The sequence below is a fragment of the Camponotus vicinus genome, unplaced genomic scaffold, assembly GCF_025532165.1.
Source record: "Camponotus vicinus isolate PSW18456_S1 unplaced genomic scaffold, iyCamVici1.0 SCAF_1, whole genome shotgun sequence".
Classification (NCBI taxonomy): domain Eukaryota; kingdom Metazoa; phylum Arthropoda; class Insecta; order Hymenoptera; family Formicidae; genus Camponotus; species Camponotus vicinus.
The window spans coordinates 25,316,693-25,335,874 of record NW_028141945.1 but is presented as its reverse complement, the minus strand read 5'-3'; the positions used below and the strand labels follow the sequence as shown (position 1 = coordinate 25,335,874).

Here is a 19,182-nt window from a genome sequence, read left to right as displayed (position 1 = left end):
CTATATCGTCCATTGATCAACGTGCTGTCTTTATCAATGACTACGAAGCCATATTTGCGTTGCCAACATTTCTGACACAATGCGCGGAAATCGTCGTAAGACATGTCGGTATTTACATGATCGTTGTATACATGTTTCAAGTTTGTGCCGTCTTGTTTAAATAAAATCAAAAGATTCGCATTATCGCGTATAAGATGCTTAGGTATCTTGGCATACGTTTGACAAAGATAGAAACAGTCGACGCTCGAGTGTCGACCCATTGCAAAGTATTCTCTTATCGTATCTTGCTTGTCACATGCCACGTCATCAAAGATAAAGATGGAATTCGGAAGCGCCTCGCTCGGTGGAATGACATCGCTGTTATTAGAGAATGTGAAATAGCCAATTTCGTCTATAGGTGCTAATAAATTTTCCAAGTATCTATATTTCGGTTGTTGAAGCGATTTCGAGTATACGTACGCGTTCTCGAAACGTACACCGTACGGACTTTCTATCAAACTAATCAACACGTTTGTCTTACCGCAGTTTGAAGGGCCGCAAACGATACCGCGTATAGTAGTCGGTAGCATGTTTCCATGCTTGCGTACTTTTTTCTCCGATATTAGTCTATCGTCGAAATTTGATACTTTGATTATCCGCGCTTGTCGCACGAACCGCATGTTTTCTCTTTCGAATCAATTTTGCGAATGATCACGAGGGGGGAGACCTATTTATAGAGGTGTCTCAACTCGAAACCGTTCAGTATCAAAATGTTTCTCCTTCTGTCGGATGAAAGAGACATTTTCCGGCTTACCGCCGAACAACTGCAGTATATCCCAAAGATTGTTTTACTACAAAATTTTGGTGATTACGTGGAACGATTGTGGGACAAGCTTCCAGAATATATAAAGGCTGATTCGGAGGTTCGACAATATCGTTCGTGCATGCGACATTACAATCAGCCGTGGATGCGAACACACATCGACGGTCCACCACCGTTAATAAAAAATTGCTACGAATGTCAGCGAGAATCGTAAGAGGTAGCGGTCTCTTAAATCGTGCGATAAACGCTCTTCCCATCGAATTACATATTCCCGGTTATCAGTTTTGCGGCCCGGGAACTCGATTAGAGAAACGATTGGCTAGAGGCGATCGAGGCATCAATCCATTGGACACCGCTTGTCGCGAGCACGACATTGCTTACTCGCGAAGCAACGACCTCGGTCAACGACACGTCGCGGATCGCATACTAGCTGCAAGAGCGCGAGAACGCATTACCGCGAGGGATTCGACTCTTGGTGAAAGAGCAGCCGCTACGACTGTTTGGGCGACAATGAAGGCAAAGACAAAACTCGGCATGGGGATGAAAAAGTCATCGACGACAAAGAGGAGGAAAAAACGAATACTTCCAGTAGCGAAACGCGGTGGTATTTTACCACTTTTACCGTTGTTGGGAGTTGTCGGTTCTTTGGCCGGCGGTGCGGCGGGAATCGCAAAGGCGGTAAACGATAGCAAGGCGGCGCAACGTCAGCTGGAAGAGTTGCAGCGTCACAATCGCGCTATGGAAGGTCGCGGACTTTATCTTGCTCCGTACAAGCGTGGACAGGGATTCTCAACAAAGTCTAAGAGAAAAAAAAAAACGTCGAAAAAACATTAAAAATGCCTACGGGTGCGACAACTAACGTGCAATTGGAACAATTGGCGAAACGTATGCACATACCGTTCTTTAGAGGTGTTTTCATGCGCAATAATTTACCAATAAGCAGTGTACGACGAAACGAGAGCGGTATCGTCAATTTGGATGACGTTGATGGTCCCGGTACTCATTGGGTAGCGTACGCAAAGAGGGGAGATCGTATCGTATATTTCGACAGTTTTGGAAACCTTCGACCACCCAAGGAACTTGTGCGATATTTCGGACGAGTGAAAATTGAATACAATTATGCATCTTATCAAAGTTACAATCAGAGCATCTGTGGACAGTTGTGTTTAAAATTTCTTCAAACAGTCGACGATCAATTTAAAGCCTGACAATCCATCGTCATGACTCAGTATTCGTTCGACATGTCACTGACACTTACGTTGACTGGCAGAAGCAGCGTTCTCGCTGTAAGCTATTTTCCCGCTATAGATTTGACTGATGCCGATTACGAGCTTGGATTAACGGATTTTGAAACTTATCATACGATTCCAAACGTAAATTTTTTGAATAATAAATTTTACTTTGGCAACGACGACAAGGAAATTACGATTCCCGAAGGATCGTACGAATTGCACGCTATAAATGACTATCTCAAACGTGCAATTTTGCAAGATGAACACCTTTCCAGAGATGTTGAAAACGATTATGATGAGGAATATCCAATAGCGCTCCGCGCCAATCATAGCACGCTAAAGAGCGAAATCAAATGTGCCTACAGAATAAACTTTACCAAACCCAACAATGTAGGATCCTTGCTTGGATTCTCATCGAATCGTATATTGCAACCTCGCGAGTGGTACGAATCGGACGAACCAGTTAATATTATAAACGTAAATATTATTCGTATAGAATGTAACATGACTACTGGTGCGTACAGCAATGGCATGCGCGTACACACAATACATGAATTTTCACCGAGCGTACCACCAGGATATAAGATATCGGAAACGCCGGCACAGATCATTTACCTGCCGATCATCGTACGGAGCATTACGGATTTAACAATACGTATTGTGGATCAAAGAGGTCGATTGCTCGATTTTCGAGGAGAGGAAATTACCGTAAGATTGCATATACGGCGGCGACAAACATAGTATGCTCGTGCTGAACGAAACGGAGCACGCGAGAGACAATACTTTTACGAGGGACAATACTATTGCGGTATCGGGTGACAATAATAAGATAGCCATTAAGAAGAAGCTGAGCGCGTTGAATCGTGAATTTTTAAAATCATTGGGATTCATCGTACGAAAAGAATGATTGATATTTTGAATATCGGAGGTGAACCAGTCTTTGACGATCGCATCGTCAAGATTGAGACTCATACATACAATCCGTACGCCAATACGATGCTTGGATACAGCGACGAGATACGAATACCTATACAACATCAGGATTTGTACACGTTACCGTGCGAAAGCTTTCTTTACATCGAGGGAAGGTTTAATGTGCGTAAAGCGAATGACGAAATGAAGGTTGTATTGGGAAACAATTGCGTCGCATTCATGTTTGATGAGCTTCGATACGAACTCGACGGAGTAGAGATTGATCGCAACAGAAATGTTGGAATAACTTCGACGCTCAAAAATTATGTCTCTCTAACGCACCAGAAAAGTATAAACTTGAAGAACGCTGCGTGGGATTTGACGTACAATGGTGACAAAAATTATTTCAACTATTGTGTACCGCTCAACATGCTGCTGGGATTTTGCGAAGATTATAAACGCGTTGTGATTAACGCTCGTCACGAATTGATTTTGATACGTTCGCGCAACGATAATAATTGTCTATTCGGACACCCATCGTCGGAGGCAGAGATTGAATTACTCAAGATACAGTGGCGTATGCCTCATGTAATATTGAACGAGATTAATAAATTGTCGATGTTGCGAATGTTGGAAAGCGGACGATACTTGAATATGAGTTTCAGATCTTGGGATCTATACGAATTTCCTCTGCTGCATAGCACGACTAAGCATTCATGGACCGTGAAAGCCGCCTCCCAGCTAGAGAAACCACGATACGTGATCTTTGCATTGCAAACTGGTAAAAAGAATTCAGTGTCACAAGATGTTACATTATTCGATGACTGCAAATTAACCAACGTTAAACTCTATTTAAACTCGGAATTTTATCCCTATGATGATTTAAATTTAGATTTTGAAAAAAATAGATTCGCCGTTCTATTCAACATGTACTCTCGTTTTCGCAAATCTTATTATGGATGCGATGATAATGCAACGCTATTAACCATTTCAAAGTTTCTACATTGCGGTCCTCTCGCTGTCATTGATTGCTCGCGACAAAACGAGTCTGTCAAAACTGCTACCGTGGACGTGAGAATAGAGTTTGAATGCAGGGAAAATATACCGGCGAATACTACCGCCTACTGTCTCATCTTGCACGATCGGGTTGTCGAATATAATCCATTGACCAATGTAGTCCGCAAAATTACATAAGTCAGCAAATATCCCCTCCATTGCATATGAAAAAATATAAAAGATTGAGATGTTTGACGATCGACATCAGTCTGCGATCGGATCTTGTCATCATGGCTGTGCCAACGTTTGTGGATCTACAAGGATTTATCGTTGGGAAAAATTTTGTCGTGAAGGAAGCTGCTGTTCTGAGAAAGGGATCCGTACTTTCTCATTATATTTTTACATGTCCCGAACCATGGCACATGCTCACAAAATCTGAGAGATGTCAGGTTTTATGGTTGATGAAAAATCACCATGGATTATCGTGGAATGATGGACACGTTTCATATTGGAAATCGAAACGTTTAATTACGACAGCGGTGATGGGTGCAACGGGGGAGGATGATGATGCGTCACCTCTCGTGTACGTTAAAGGGCATGAAAAACGGCAATGGCTAGCCGATATACTGGACAATGATGCAAGAAACGATGTGATTATCGAAACTTTGGATGCAGATTATGAGGATGTAGCTTCTTTAAATAAGTTAGATGTTAAGAATACTGTACGTTGTGAAAATCATGTAAAAAATTGTGCTTTAGAAAATGTATTTAAGATTTATAATTGGTGGTTGAAACATCATGATTCATCGAATCCATATTTATAATAAATTGATGATGCAATATATTTTTATCGTCTTTCTTATTCTCTCCTTTCTTTCCTCATCTCTATCTATGTACGTGTGCAGTATCGTGTTTCCGTACGCGACACAGCTGCCACAGATATTGTATTTCGATACTACATTGTGGTACATGATAAAACATTTAAATATTTGATAATTGAATATAGTTTTACGTTCGATGACCGTTCGACGAGCGTTCATTCCCGTTCAACGAGCGTTTGTTTCCGTTCGACGGGCGTTCGTTTCCGTTCGATTACCGTTCAATTACCGTTCGACGAGCGTTTGTTTCCGTTCGATTACTGTTCAATTACCGTTCGATGACCGTTCAACGGGTGTTCGTTTCCGTTCGATTACCGTTCAACGGGCATTCGTTTCCGTTCGACGGGCGTTCAATTACCGTTCAATTCCGTTCGATTACCGTTCGTTTCCGTTCGATTACCGTTCGACGGGCGTTCGTTTCCGTTCGACGGGTGTTCAATTACCGTTCAATTCCGTTCGATGACTGTTCATTTCCGTTCGATGATCGTTCAATTACCGTTCAACGAGCGTTCGTTTCCGTTCGATGACCGTTCGACGAGCGTTCGTTTGCGTTCGATGACCGTTCGAGCAGGGTTGACACATTATAATGTTATATTATATCATGCATACTTTTGTCTTACGACGCGTTTTTGGTAAAGCGATAATGATATGTCCCTATTCTAAAGTTTCGTGTCGAGACCTCGTTGTCTCCTCACAAAGTAGCGATATGATAATATTAATATTATATTATATACCACGCTGAGAGTTGCATGGGACCGCGTATACTTTTGTCTTACGACGCGTTTTTGATATGGTGATAATGTCGCATCTCTGCTATAAAATCTCGTGCCGAGACCTCGTTCTCTCATCAGAAAGAGTTTAGAAGTGCGCGAGTAAGAAGTGTGTAAAAGTTTAAAAAACAATGGATCATCTTGCATCATTGTACAAGGACTGGAAGACGAAATTGATGGACATATTATGTATCGTAGCACTCAACATGACTTTCACGTGGAACGTAAGTAGTGTTTTGTGATTATTTTGTGAAAAAGTGTAAAAAATTTTGTATTTATATTAATTATACTTTTTATGTAGTTCCAGGATGAAGTCCGCATACCGGGCTTCATGAACATAGAGCACCGCCAGTGGGTGCGGGCGGTGCGCCGGGCCGAGAGGGAGAATTTTGGAGACGTGTGGGGCGACACCCCGGAGGGCCTAGATGGAGATATATTTGATCTGCGGCGGCTCTTCGGGGAAGAGCCCTACGAAGAAATAGAAGAAGAGATATGGGTCCAAGAAGAGGAAGATTGGGAAGAAGAGGAGGAGTGGGAGGACTTAGTAGCCCCAGGGGGCTAAGGTATATCTATTTTTTATAATTTTTATTATTAATTATTAAAATAAAGCTAATGAAATGTCTCTTTTTCTGTTGCAGGAGCGGCCTCCCCATGTATTTTATATTTTTATATTTTTATTTTATTATTATATTACTATTCTTATTATTATTATATTTTTTAAATTTTAAATTTTATATTATTATATTACTATTCTTATTATTATTATATTTTTTAAATTTTAAATTTTATATTATTATATTATTATTTTATTAGACACACACACACACACACACACACACACACACACACACACAAATTGTATAATACACACACACACATTTTAAAATAAATGTTATATTTAGTATTGAAAAGAAATGTATTTATTTACGCGCCTCTCCTTGCGTTCCCATCCCTTGCGTCTCTCTTGCGCTAGTTGTAAGTATAGCAATATCGTTCTCTCTCTCTCTCTTTCGTACGCGCTATCGTTCTAACAATAAGTCTCGCGTTAGTTGTAAGTCTCGCGATATCTTCGTTCTCGCTCGCACGCGTTATCTTAGCTATTATCGTTCTCTCTCGCACACGTTGTTCTCGCGATATTATAGTTCTCTTTCGTATGCGTTCTCTTCGCGCTATTATCGTTCTCTCTCATTCACAAGCTCGTCGCTATCACTCACTTACCTTTGCGTCGTCCTGCTCCCACCTATGTGGCATCTTATAATGCGTCGTCCTTGTCCCACGTTGACGCCATTTTTGTCACATGTTGATGCCATCCTTGTCGCACTGTCCTCTTCACACACTTAGCGCTATCCTTTTCCCACACGTAACGTTATTCTTCTCACACCATCGCTCACGCCGCGGATCCCCCCTTCCCGCGCGGACCCCCTCGTCCATCGGTCGCGCCGCGGACCCCCCCTTACCCGCGCGTGACGTCACTCCCGGCACGTGACGTCATCATCCCCCGCATGTGACGTCATCATCCCCGCGTGACGTCACCCCCCCGCGTGATGTCACCCCACCGCGTGATGTCACCCCCCCGCGTGATGTTACCCACCGCGTGACGTCACCCCCCCGCGCGTGACGTCACCCCTCGCCCGCGGTTCCCCCTCGCCCCTCACCCCCCCTCGGAGCCCCTGGGTTAGAACCGGCCTAGACTCACTACTTTATATCTATTTAATTTTCAATAAAGAAATATATTTCTTAATAATGGAAAAACATATTTTTTGATGTGCATATCAATTTCGTGAATTGAAGATAATGACGAGGGATAATTGTCGTTGATTTATTACTGAAATCATTGCTATCGGGAATAGTCCGGAAGATCCAAGATTCGTTCCCTCCTTCAGTGAAGTTCCCGACGTTCAATGGATCACTTAACTTTTCTTCGCAGATTGATCTTGCGAAATCTGATATAGAAACAAGATATTAATCGTTCTCCATTTTTAAGATCGCTCCTGTTTTTATCGGATTACCGGTATGTCACTTGCGTATCTGCAATTGAATATTTTGAATATTATCGATTTATTTATTCGTCGCGTTTTAGCGCGAATTTTAAATCGCGATTTATCTTATAAAAATTCGCAAGTAAATCGGTTGGTGAATTGCATATTCACAAACATTACAGACCTCAAATGTTTGTCGAAATATTTTCGATTTTCTATATTTACGTGATAATAATTATATCGTGCACTATTGAGAGCTTCGATTATTATATTACAAAAATTATACGTATCGCGATCAAATATTCCGCATATTATGGACTTATTTATTCGTCGCGTTTTCTCGTAAATTCGAGTCGCGATTCATCTTATAAAGATTCGCAATTGACTCGGACAGTGAGTACTGTATTCGTAAATATTACAGACATCAAATTGTTTGTCAAAATATCTTCGCATTTATGTGATAATTATATCGCGCGCGATTATAATGTCTATTGAGTCGCTACGATTATTATATTATAAAAGGTATACATATCCCAATCGGATATTCCGAATATTATCGATTTATTTATTCGTCGCGTTTTCTCGGGAATTTTAAATCGCGATTTGTCTTATAATTTAATCGTTGACTTATACATTGAAGCTTTATTTATCTTTCCACGTCTTTGAATATTGTTTATAATAGTTCGTGCAAAATGCTGGTAGTGCAAATATTTTCTTCTATAATTTAAAAGACGATCGATAACTTTATTAATGATTGTTTTAAACGTGATTCTTTACATTATTTAAATTTGATTAAACTCTATAATTACATCGATTATTAGAGGGACTTTGAAAATCATTAGTTCCGTTATTTTCTATTAAATGTGGCCACAACGCGATTTTTAATTATATTTTAAAACTTATAGAGCTCATTTCATCTTATTCACCTAATCATGCGCGAAATAGGATATGTATTTTATTCTCAATCGTGAAATTCATATAAAGTCGCGTATTAATCACAAATAAATCGGACAGTGAATTTTATGTTCATAAACAATACGGATCACAAATGTTTGCCAAAATATCTTCGTCTGTCATCATTTGTGCGATAATAATTATATCGCACGCGTGTCTATTGATGGTTTCGATTATCATATTATAAAAGTTATGCGTATCTCGCAATCGAATAGTCTGATTATTGTCGATTTATTTATTCGTCGCGTTTTCTCGCGAATTTTAAATCGCGATTTATTTAGTAATTTAATTGTTGATTTCGAAGTTTATTCTATCTTTTTATTTTGAATATTTCCTTTGATAATTTATACAAAATGCGCCAGTAATGCAAATACTTTCTTTTACAATCGAAGAAACGATCAATAATTTTATTAATGACTCTTTTGATCATGATTATATACGTATTAAACTCTATTATTAAACTTATTAAACTCTATTATTAAACTTATTAAATTCTATTATTGCATATCTATTATTAATAATAAATATCGCGTAATTTATCTTCGCTGATCAGTCTCGTCTGGAGATTCTAAATTTCGTCTAAATTTCGAATTATATTTTATATCAAATTTGTATTATATTTTGTCATATATTTTGGGTAATTATGCAGATATACGGAGCCACTTCCGATTTCAATAATTTTCACATATGTTGTCAAGGTCAACACTCTGAATAATGTTATAAAGATTTTAGCCCGCGCTCGTTGTTTATTTAAAAATTATTAACAAAAGAATTTCACAATTTTAATGCTTTTTATCTCCGAAAATATTGATTTGAGAAAAAAAATTTTAAGCAAAAAATAAAGCCGCTGAAAAACTACAAAAAAAGTTGTATGCATTTTTTCCATAAACCTACTATTTTAGCTGTTATATAAAAAAATAATAATTTTAAATACATTTAAGACAATTTAAATTTATATAGAATTTAATACAATTTAATACAATTAAAAATTATCACAAATGTATGTGTACACACACACACATGCACGCGCGCGGGGAGTGCAAGGGGGGCCTTCGGCCCTCCTCCCGCAACCACCCCGCCGGTAGGCAAGATGGACCTCGCTTTATAACTTACAGCATATATCCATTGTGATTTAACTCTTCGCAATGCGTCCCCTACCGGCGGGGAGGTTGCGGGAGGGGGGTCGAAGGCCCCCCTTGCACCCTCCGCGCGTGTGTGTGTGTGTGTGTTTGTGTACACATACATTTGTGATATTTTTTAATTGTATTAAATGTATTTAAAATAAAGAATAATAATTTTAGGAAGTAGCATAAATGTTTATCTATTGTAATTTATAATTCATTTATATTTTCATTGATAGGATACATAGCAGCCATTATTCGAATGAAAGCATCTAATCGGTTTATCGGTTATGTAAAATTAAGAAAATTTACTAAAATTTGGTGGATCACGTCATATAATCATTCTATGACGTAAAATTGTGTTCTATTCATTAAACTCTTTTGGTTAATAATTTATTAATAAACAACGAGCGCGGGCTAAAATCTTTATACCATTACTCAGAGTGTTGACCTTGACAATATATGTGAAAATTATTGGAATCGGAAGTGGCTCCGTATATCTGCATAATTACCATATTTTGTAATATATATATTTGTAATGTAATTATTTTTATGTTAATTAATAATTTAATATGTTTATGTTAGTATGTTTATGTTAATATTTTTTATGTTAGTTAATAATTTAATTTGTAATTTATTTTGTAATGTTTTTTTTATGTAATTGCAAATTAATTGTAATTTACGTTGCATATATTATATTGTAATTATGTAATATATATTTTATATGTGTATTATATTTTCTGTTTGGAAACTCTGTATTAAAAGAAAATAAAAGTAAAATAAAAAAGAAATAAAAAAAAAATTTTTCCTCCTCGATGTTTCTCTACCTTAACGAAGGCATTTGCCAGGTGGGGAGGTTTGAGTACTCTCGTGAACCTGAGACCTATGCCGGCGGTAATGTACGCCGATATTCATATAGATTATTCTTGTATTTAAGATCATTTTAAGTGTGATCTTAGATTGCTTTTTAAGATTCCGTTTAGTTAGTAAAATAATTATATTCCAACTTACTTAAGACGATCTTAAATATAAGAGTGAATTATGAATATCGGCCGTAGTTACTGATAGGGTCAGTCATGCCGGACAAGTCGAAGGGGAAGAGACTAATAGAAATACCAAAATTATATAAATATATATTATATTATCTTAATATTTTTGAATAAAATGAAAGGAAAAGAGACAATAATCGAGAAAATAGAAAAAGACAACTACAGTGATTTGAATATCTATACCTGAGAACAAAGTATTCCAATGGACTCCATAGGAAGGAATAAGCATGACAACTGGATGGTAATCTTTATGATATTAACACAAAGGAATACAATAAATCATAATAATCCAAGAAGAAGAGAATATATTGGATAGAAATGTATAGTGATTGGAAATGATTAGAAACTAAAAGACAGTATGCATACAACCTATTTATTAATAGTAATACTATTTTGTAATTATATTAAATTTTAAATTAATTATATTAAATTTTATAATTTAGTACATTGTATTATATAAAGTATTAAGCATAAAAATGTTATACTGGTATGAAAATTATAATAAAAATATATAAAGATAATGTTAGCTATATTAAAATGGAACATATTCCCTCAGGGGCATCATAGGGCTTGTCTCTATGGTGTACGGGCATTTGCGATCCCGAGGTACCCGAGCTTGGTGAAGGAAAACACCATGTAACACCCGGAGTGGAGGCTTCGTTAGCCGGGTAAGGTCTCCTCCTAAGGGAAGGAAAACCCCGACAGAAAACCATTTTTCTTTGTTACAGACATGGACGACGTTACAAAGGAGACGAACTCCCTGGGTTCGGATACCAGGGGCCGGCGGGAGGGTGGTACTGTCCCGGTCACCCTCTCGTCGTCATCATACGACGGGCCATCTGGATTTTTGCCGGCGGGGAATCCAGAGGAATGGACTACCGCTTTGGGCTGTGGTGAGGACTGCCGGGTGTGCTGGATCTACGCGCTATTGCGTACGCCATGTGCGGATGCGTGTGGGATCGCAGGACTTTTGGACTATGTGTCGCTCATTAAGGACGAACCGACCAGTTATGATCGCGGGTGTCCGCGATATAGTGTGGTCGTGAACAGGGAGCACTCGAGACTTTCCGAGCTTGTGAGTGGCATTGATGTGGCGAGGAAGGACTCAATCGAGCGTCCTCGCACCCCCGAAGTAGTTCGCGGAGACAGTGGAGACGGGGAGGAGGAGGAGAGGGATCCCTCCTTCATGACTATCTCCTCGCCGAGTTCTCCGGAGGTCGTGGAGCGTGTGTCGTCGGAATGGACCCCGAAGGACAAACGCCTGCTTACTGGGAGAAAACAATATCCCAAAAGAGGTAAGCCCCAAGATCCTTCTTCCTCCGGGAAGAAGGAGACGCGTGGACGTCCCGCCACGACTGGCGATTATATAGGTCTTGCCGAGGCTAAAGAACGCCTCAATGCGGCCAAGCGGGAGGAGCTCCTCTTGGAGGACATTGAGCGGATTTTGGACCCTGCATCGGGCCCAATCTTAACTGCGGTCGGGAGGAAGAATCTTCCTCCCCGTGGAGTTTTTTCAGCCAGCCTAAAGGGGATCACTTCGCTGGAACTCAGGAAGCTGGCTGGGACATTCTGCTCCCAAGTTGAGAGAGTTGCGGGAGCCTCTGGGATGGACGAGGTCCTCTCCAGGGAGCTTCTCGTGTCCTCAATGAAACTTGGGGGCATCGCTGAGGAGTTCGCTGCGAGGGTGGGTGCGGCTGCGGATCCCCAGATGGACGCTCTTCGGAGTGAAAACCAGGGGCTAAGGGGCCGCATATCCTCCCTCGAGCAAGAGCTTGAGCGTGTTTCTGGGGATTTGGCCGCCCTTCGTGCGGCGCTCCCCACTATAGAGGCCTCCATGTTTGAGAAGCCAGGGAGGAAGAGACCTCGTGCGGTTTCGCCCGGGGGGTCTCCGTCGACTGTTGTTGCGGGTGATCCTGCCGTCGCTGGGGCGGGGGATCGACCTGTCTCGTTAGCCGAGGTATCGTCCCTTTTGGATGGGCGACTTGCAGCTCTGAGAGGAGACATCGCTTCTATCGTCTTGGCTACCTTACGGTCGCCTCCTGAGGAGGGTGCTGGGGCTTCTCTTTCGAGAGGGGCCACTCAGTCTATCCCCCTTCCATCGGATGCGGATGATCGCGCTGTTGAGCGCGTGGCTGCTCCTGTTTCCGGGGGCTCCGCCGCCCCCGCTGCCGCGAGGGTTTCGGCGGATGCTTCGGGTTCGGGGGCGGTTGTTGTTTCAGGTGGATCCCGAGGAAAGCGTCGGCCTAAAAAGGCAAGTGGGAGAGCTGCTGCCCGGGATGGGCGTAACTTAAGGGTTCCTGCCCCCCCCCCTCGACGTCGGTGGTGTCGCTCACCATTGACAAGAAAAAGGGAGGAGAGGACAGAACTTATGCCTCGGTTCTGGCCGAGGCTAGGTCTAAGGTCAGTTTGTCTGCTCTGGGCATCGAGCAGTTGCACATGCGTCGTGGTGCTACCGGAAACCTTTTGCTGTCCGTAACTGGGAAGCGGGCAGACGAGAGGGCGAAGGCTTTGGCTGATTCCCTTTCGCAGACTTTTTCTGCGGTTAGGGAGGTTCGAGTGGGTCGTCCCATTCGTAAAGGTGAGGTGCGAATTCGTGGTCTCATGAGTTTCTTCTCGCGGGAGAAAATTCTTTCGGCTGTGGTGTCTGCTGGAGGATGTAAGCTGGAGGACCTTCGTGCGGGTCCCATTAGGCTCCCTTCGGGATCGGGCGTGGGAACGATGTGGCTCCGTTGCCCCGATCATGTGGCGCGGAGTCTCGTTCGGGCTGGTGAGCTGAGGGTGGGTTGGGTGGCCCTTTCGGTTATCCCGCTGGGTCGCCGCCCCCTCCAGTGTTTCCACTGTTTGGCCTTCGGCCATACATCAGCGAGGTGCGGATCGACGTCGGATCGTAGCAACTGCTGCTACCGTTGTGGCAGGGAGGGCCACAGCGCTTCTGGCTGTACGGCGCCTCCGCACTGTGTGCCGTGCGCTGATAAAGGCAGGCCTGCGAACCACAGAGCAGGCTCAAAGCTTTGTGCTCGCCCATTCGTTCCTCCTAAGAAGAACACGGGCGATCGGGAGGACGCCTCTGAGCGGAGACGTCAGGTGCCGGGTAGACCGGATGGAGGGTCGACCCCTGGAAGTTCGGCGGTATTGGGTGAGGGCAGTCGGGAGGGGGTTCGAGCTGCGTCTGAGGACGCTGTCGGGCCCCTTCCTGACTCGCAGGGCTCTACGGAGCCCATGTCGTCGTCCCCTTGAATGGAGTTTGTCTGGTGACGTCTAATGTAGCTATGGGGGCTGCGGCCATGCTCTCCGGAGAGATCCGGAATTGTTTGGTTCGGATACGCCCTCTGTCCATAGTCTGGTGTTGGTACCTTTACCTTTACCGTATGTTGGCGTGATTCTGTGCCCTATGTTAGGTGTTACGTTTAGTACGTGTAAATGTGCTCCCCACCCTCGGGTGGGTTTGTCGTTGCTCGTTTCCTTATTGTTTCCTCGTGGTTTCTGCGCTTTGGCCTTTATGTGTGGGGAAGGTGCTGGTTGCCTTCCGTTCCGGGGAGCAGCGGGTGGGAGTGAGGGCTCCCACTCGCATTGCACGTCTCCCTGGGGGCGAGGGGAGAATGGCTAATAGCTCGGCCGTTCTCCCTACAGACTCTTGAGTCAGGGTTGTTTGTGTAAGGGGGGCGACTCCCTTCGGGAAGGGTCCTCACAGACCAGGCTATAGGGTTGTCCACTGGATGTTATGCGCGAGCGGTTCCCGGTGGACGTAAATCCCTATTAACGGCCAGGGGCTATAGACAGGTTTTAGGGTCCGGTGCTGACATTTCGGGTCAGTACTGGGTGGTAAACCGGCCCAACCCACGTGGGTTGGGACAAACCGGGAGTCCCCCACGACGGCGGTCAGTACCTCCCTCGGGTCTCACCGCCAAGTGCGCAAAGCATTTCCTGTCTATAAAAAAAAAAAAAAAAAAAAAATGGAACATATAAATTCTTTATATTTTATATAAAGGAAGAGACTTAAAATATTTTACAACATCTATATTTTTCGAGTTTTAATTATAAAGACTTTAGAAGAATCAGTGATTAATTTGACAAATTCTATACATGTATTAATAATTAAATTTATAAATAATTAAAAAAGATTGATAAATATCAAAGATCAATTTAATACTAATTAAGAAGATTTATAGAAATACGGTTAAAAATGTTTTTATCCCACAGCAGGCATTTTGTGTTTTGTTAATAAAAAGATATAAATATGACGATGAATATAGAAAAATATTTATTTTATCTTTGAATATTACAGTATTTTTCGCGATTGAATAATTTACTATCAATTTACATACATAAGTATCTTGTTCTACAGCACTGGTGCTACCGACATTTTGTGCACATAGGACGGAACAAAACCAGAAATTGTGCACATTATATATTACTCTCCGAGAATATTCATGGACTTTGGCTTTGTAGTTCATGTCCACGTTTTCAAGTCCATAGAGGGAGTATCTCTTTCAGGGATCATCTAAAAGCAGGCCATGACATCTCTCAGTCTTTTCTCTGGCGACACAGAGGACACCATGGACGTAAAAACGCCTTGGTAGAAAAGCAGAAAACAGAAAAGCAGGAGCCAATCACAGAAGAGCAGAATGCACTGTTTACTACCAGTACGAATTGTGATTGGCTTCTAATTTTCTGTTTCCCGCTTTTCTGCTAAGGTCTGAATGCGCCCTAAGAAATACATGGATGGAGCATAAGCTCTCTTAGACGCGAGGTGTCGAAATCTGAAGGGTGGAATGGGAACTGAAGAGCTTTACGCGAGCCGAGAGAGAATACTCATCAGGGCTAGATGTCTCATTTCATCCTTTTAGATCTGCTTGTACTGTGCAAAATGTGCACATGTGCGTAGATGCGTGTGAGTGAGACACTTAGCCCTGAAAATCTATCTCAGGCCCGTTATTCGCTTATGTACATACATACAATGACAGTTTCCAATTCAGTTTATATATAGTTCAGTGGATTGAAATAAAAAAATTATATCAATATTGATAATATTTAAATTAGCAAAAAAAAAAATGGTGCCAACAGTACATGGTGTTCCCAAGCGGTCACCCATCTAAGTACTGACCATGCCCAATGTTGCTTAACTTCAGTGATCGGACGAGAACTGGTGTGTGTGTATAAGTTGTTTATTGAATGCCCATTTCAGTTACAATAATTTTTTAGAAACCAATAAACGAGTTTTTACATTTTATCTTTTAAATGTCACTGTGGTCTCCGAGGAGAATCTCTCAGGACTTATTAGTTATTTATTATAATTGTTCTATGGTCGGTATGGTAGTTATTTTTATTATCGAGGTGATTCGCGGACGGATCTTTACAGGTCGGTATTATGTAATGTTTATCCAGAGAAAAAGGCGCAGGAAAAAACTCCGGAGATCTGTTTTACGCTGTTATAACATAGTATAAACTAAAATAGTTAAAAAAGAGAAACAAAACAACGCAAATTATCAGTCTATGTAGACATTATTCTATCCGCTATTCTTTTATATACTTAGGCACTAACAGTTTTGTAAATATCCTTAGAGGTTATAATATGTACATTGGACGGGGATACTGTTATACTGACTTATTATTACGACTTGTAAATTTTATTAGTCTAAAAGGTTAGCTTACATTAACTTATATACATTACTAGTAGCATAAGACTAGTGGTCTGCGCTTTGGTACATTGTCATTAATATATATATATTTATTTGTTTGTGTGTTTTAATGGATTTTTCCTTACTTTGCACTAATCGTAGGAAAGAGAAAGAAAGAAGGAAAGGAAGGAAGGCTACTTATCTCTTTCGATCCACCAGTATTTGGAATTTTCACGGTGTTTATCCTGTATATCTCTTTCTGGAAGGTCCATGCAATAACGTAATTCAATCTTATCTCTTAAGCAGTTTACATTTGCCGGATATTTTATGGTTTTTATATTTTTATGTCTAGGTATGTAATAAATGGTTGGAATACCATTTATGTCTTGTATATAGCTATTAGCGTCTAAATATGGGAAAGCTTCAGGAGGGATAAAGCCAGAGGTTAATGTTTTTGCGTGGTACTCTGGGTGTGGATATAATGCACCAAAGATTAAGCTATTGTGTTTAATGAGGCTTGCATTTGCAAAATGGTCTCGTGTGAGTTTTATTATAAAATTGTCTATTCTTGGAATATTTGCTTTATCATATATTTTTTTGTTACTGTAATGTTTGCAGTAATCATGTTCTGGGTTTGCGAACATTCTCAGGCAAACTCTTAAGCATTTACGTTCAAACTGTCTGACTTTTTTCAATTGTGAGGCACTGACGTTATACCACACAGGGCATCCATATGTAATAATAGGTCTAATTAGAAGTAAGTAACATATTATTTTTATTTTTGTATTTAATATTTTTGAGTAAAAGAGTCTTTTTTGTTGAAAGAAGGCTTTTTTTGCTTTTGTTAATTGTGTTTCTATATGTTTGTTGAACTTTAGCTTTTCGTCTAAATAAACTGCTAGATATCTTACACAACTCCTGTGTGGTATAATCTCATTTCCATCTTTTATGGAGAATGTTTTATAATTCTTTCGTACGTTTTTGTTCGCATATTCTAGGTTCTGTCTGAATAAAATGGTTTTACATTTGTTTATGTTTATTTTCAGCTTCCACGATTTATAATATGTATTGATTCTTTCGAATCCATCTTGAAGCTTGCATTGTATTCGTGAGGGCCATGAATCCTCGTGATAAATTATTAAGTCGTCCGCAAAGGCGATGGATTTTATGGGGCAGACCGAATTTGTATTGCAAAATTTCAGCACGTAACATGTGTATATATTGAAAAGAATGGGAGAGTTTACTAAGCCCTGTTGCAATCCATTTGTTATAACGAAGTCATTTGAAGAAGTAAGCTTTCCTATGGCGGTCACGAAGGATCTTTCATTTATCATGCTCCAGATTAATTCTATCATGTGATCGGGGAATTTGTTTTGACTAGGCTTGACAATGAGGCCTGATAGCCAGACCGAATCAAACGCTTTTTCTAAATCTATGAGACAGGCGCCTACGCACTTCTTGTCATTTATGACCCAACAGATGTCTGAGGTAAGTTTATTAATAGCGTGTAAAGTGGAGTGTTTGGATCTGAAGCCGAATTGATTTTCAGGTAAGACGTTTTTTTCCGAGCACTCTGCTAATATCGCGTCATTTATTATCATTTCATATACTTTACTTATATTCGGGAGTAGACTTATGGGTCTATAATTTATTGGGTTTGTGTCTTCTTTATTTTTTTTTAGGATCGGTACTACAAAGGCTTTTTTCCAGTGCAGTGGAAAATATCTATTGTTTAATAAATTGTTAAAGAGGATCGCATAAGCTCGTATCATGGCTGAAGGTAAGTGTTTGAGTACTATATTTGGTATTTCGTCTATACCTGATGATTTTTTGTTATTAAGATGTCTAAACTTTTTTTCTAAAGAGAAAACATTAGTAAAGTAGCTTTTCGGTCCTTCTTCTGTTGATGGGTTGTCAGAAGTGTTATTTTCATTGAATGTGCATATTACTTCGTTATTTTTACGCTTTATTTCTGCTGTGTTAACTAATTCGCGCGCTTTGTTTTCTATTATCTCTTCAAATCAAATATTGCTCGTCCTCTTTTCGTTATTTATGTTTGCAAGAAAAGCACCAATTACATTAAGTTTATCTTCAATGTTGCTAACTATAGTTTCATTATTTTCATTTATGGACATATTCCCGGTATTTATATTATATTTGTCTAAAATATGCTTACTCTCGCGCGGGATTTTGAGCTGTGATATTTCGGCTGTTTTTTTTCCGAATATTGAATTTACTTGCGGGAACATTGACGCGGAGTTATTAACAGGGATGTTGCGAATCTTTTCCTCCCAGTATTTGTTTACCGAGCTCGCGAAGTCTACTTTCAGTCTACTCTTGACATCTCTCAACAGATTTTTTAGTATTCTAATCGCATTTTCATTTGCATTGGACCATTCTCTCTGTTTTTTATGTAGTTGTGTTAGTATATGGCTTTTAAATTTTTGTAAGTTTATGATATTTGAGTTTAGATAGGTATCTACTCCGTCTTTAGGTTTTATTTTTGGAATAACTTTTTTGATTCCTTCATTAATAATATTATCTATTTGTTTTAAGTATTCTGTTGTTTCTTGTATAGTTAAGTTTTTGTCATTGGGGATGTCGAGTTTAAAATCTTGTTCTAATGTGTTAGCGAATTTTTCCCAGTCTGTCATTCTATAATTGTATTTTTGTGTTGCAGTGTTATTTGGGAACGGTATTTGTGTGTCTGCTGTAAAAGAGACATGTGCAAGAATCGCGTTATGATCGCTATCATATGGGACGCTTGGTAGTTTGCACTTGGCACTTGAAGATTGTGGTCATTTGAAGAAGTAAGCTTTCCTATGGCGGTCACGAAGGATCCACGAAAAACATTAATTACAAGTAATTTAA

At 40.4% G+C, this 19,182-nt stretch overlaps 1 protein-coding gene and 1 long non-coding RNA gene across 3 annotated transcripts; both read left to right on the top strand.

The window, feature by feature from the left end:
* The first annotated feature begins 3,978 nt into the window (after positions 1–3,978).
* Positions 3,979–6,419, top strand: LOC145959847 (uncharacterized). 2 transcript variants are annotated; one of them, XM_083079039.1, is made up of 3 exons: positions 3,979–5,814; positions 5,892–6,153; positions 6,229–6,419. In XM_083079039.1, the coding sequence occupies exons 1-2, from the start codon at positions 5,722–5,724 to the stop codon at positions 6,150–6,152; spliced, it is 354 nt and encodes a 117-aa protein (XP_082935165.1). In that variant the 5' UTR covers positions 3,979–5,721; the 3' UTR covers position 6,153; positions 6,229–6,419. The 2 variants fall into 2 exon arrangements, with proteins under 2 accessions (XP_082935165.1, XP_082935164.1); XM_083079038.1 differs by having other exon boundaries at positions 5,892–6,419.
* Positions 6,420–16,729: 10,310 nt separating this feature from the next.
* On the top strand, positions 16,730–19,182 carry LOC145973617 (uncharacterized). The gene is made up of 5 exons (XR_014439517.1): positions 16,730–16,851; positions 17,358–17,601; positions 17,693–17,799; positions 17,994–18,091; positions 18,992–19,182. It is a non-coding gene; the product is annotated as an uncharacterized LOC145973617 (long non-coding RNA).

Excerpts from the sequence above, each read along its gene's own strand:
- LOC145959847 (XM_083079039.1), top strand. The coding sequence starts at position 5,722 with ATGGATCATCTTGCATCATTGTACAAGGACTGGAAGACGAAATTGATG. Across the intron at positions 5,815-5,891 it reads ACATGACTTTCACGTGGAAC|TTCCAGGATGAAGTCCGCAT; the intron begins GTAAGTAGTGTT and ends CTTTTTATGTAG.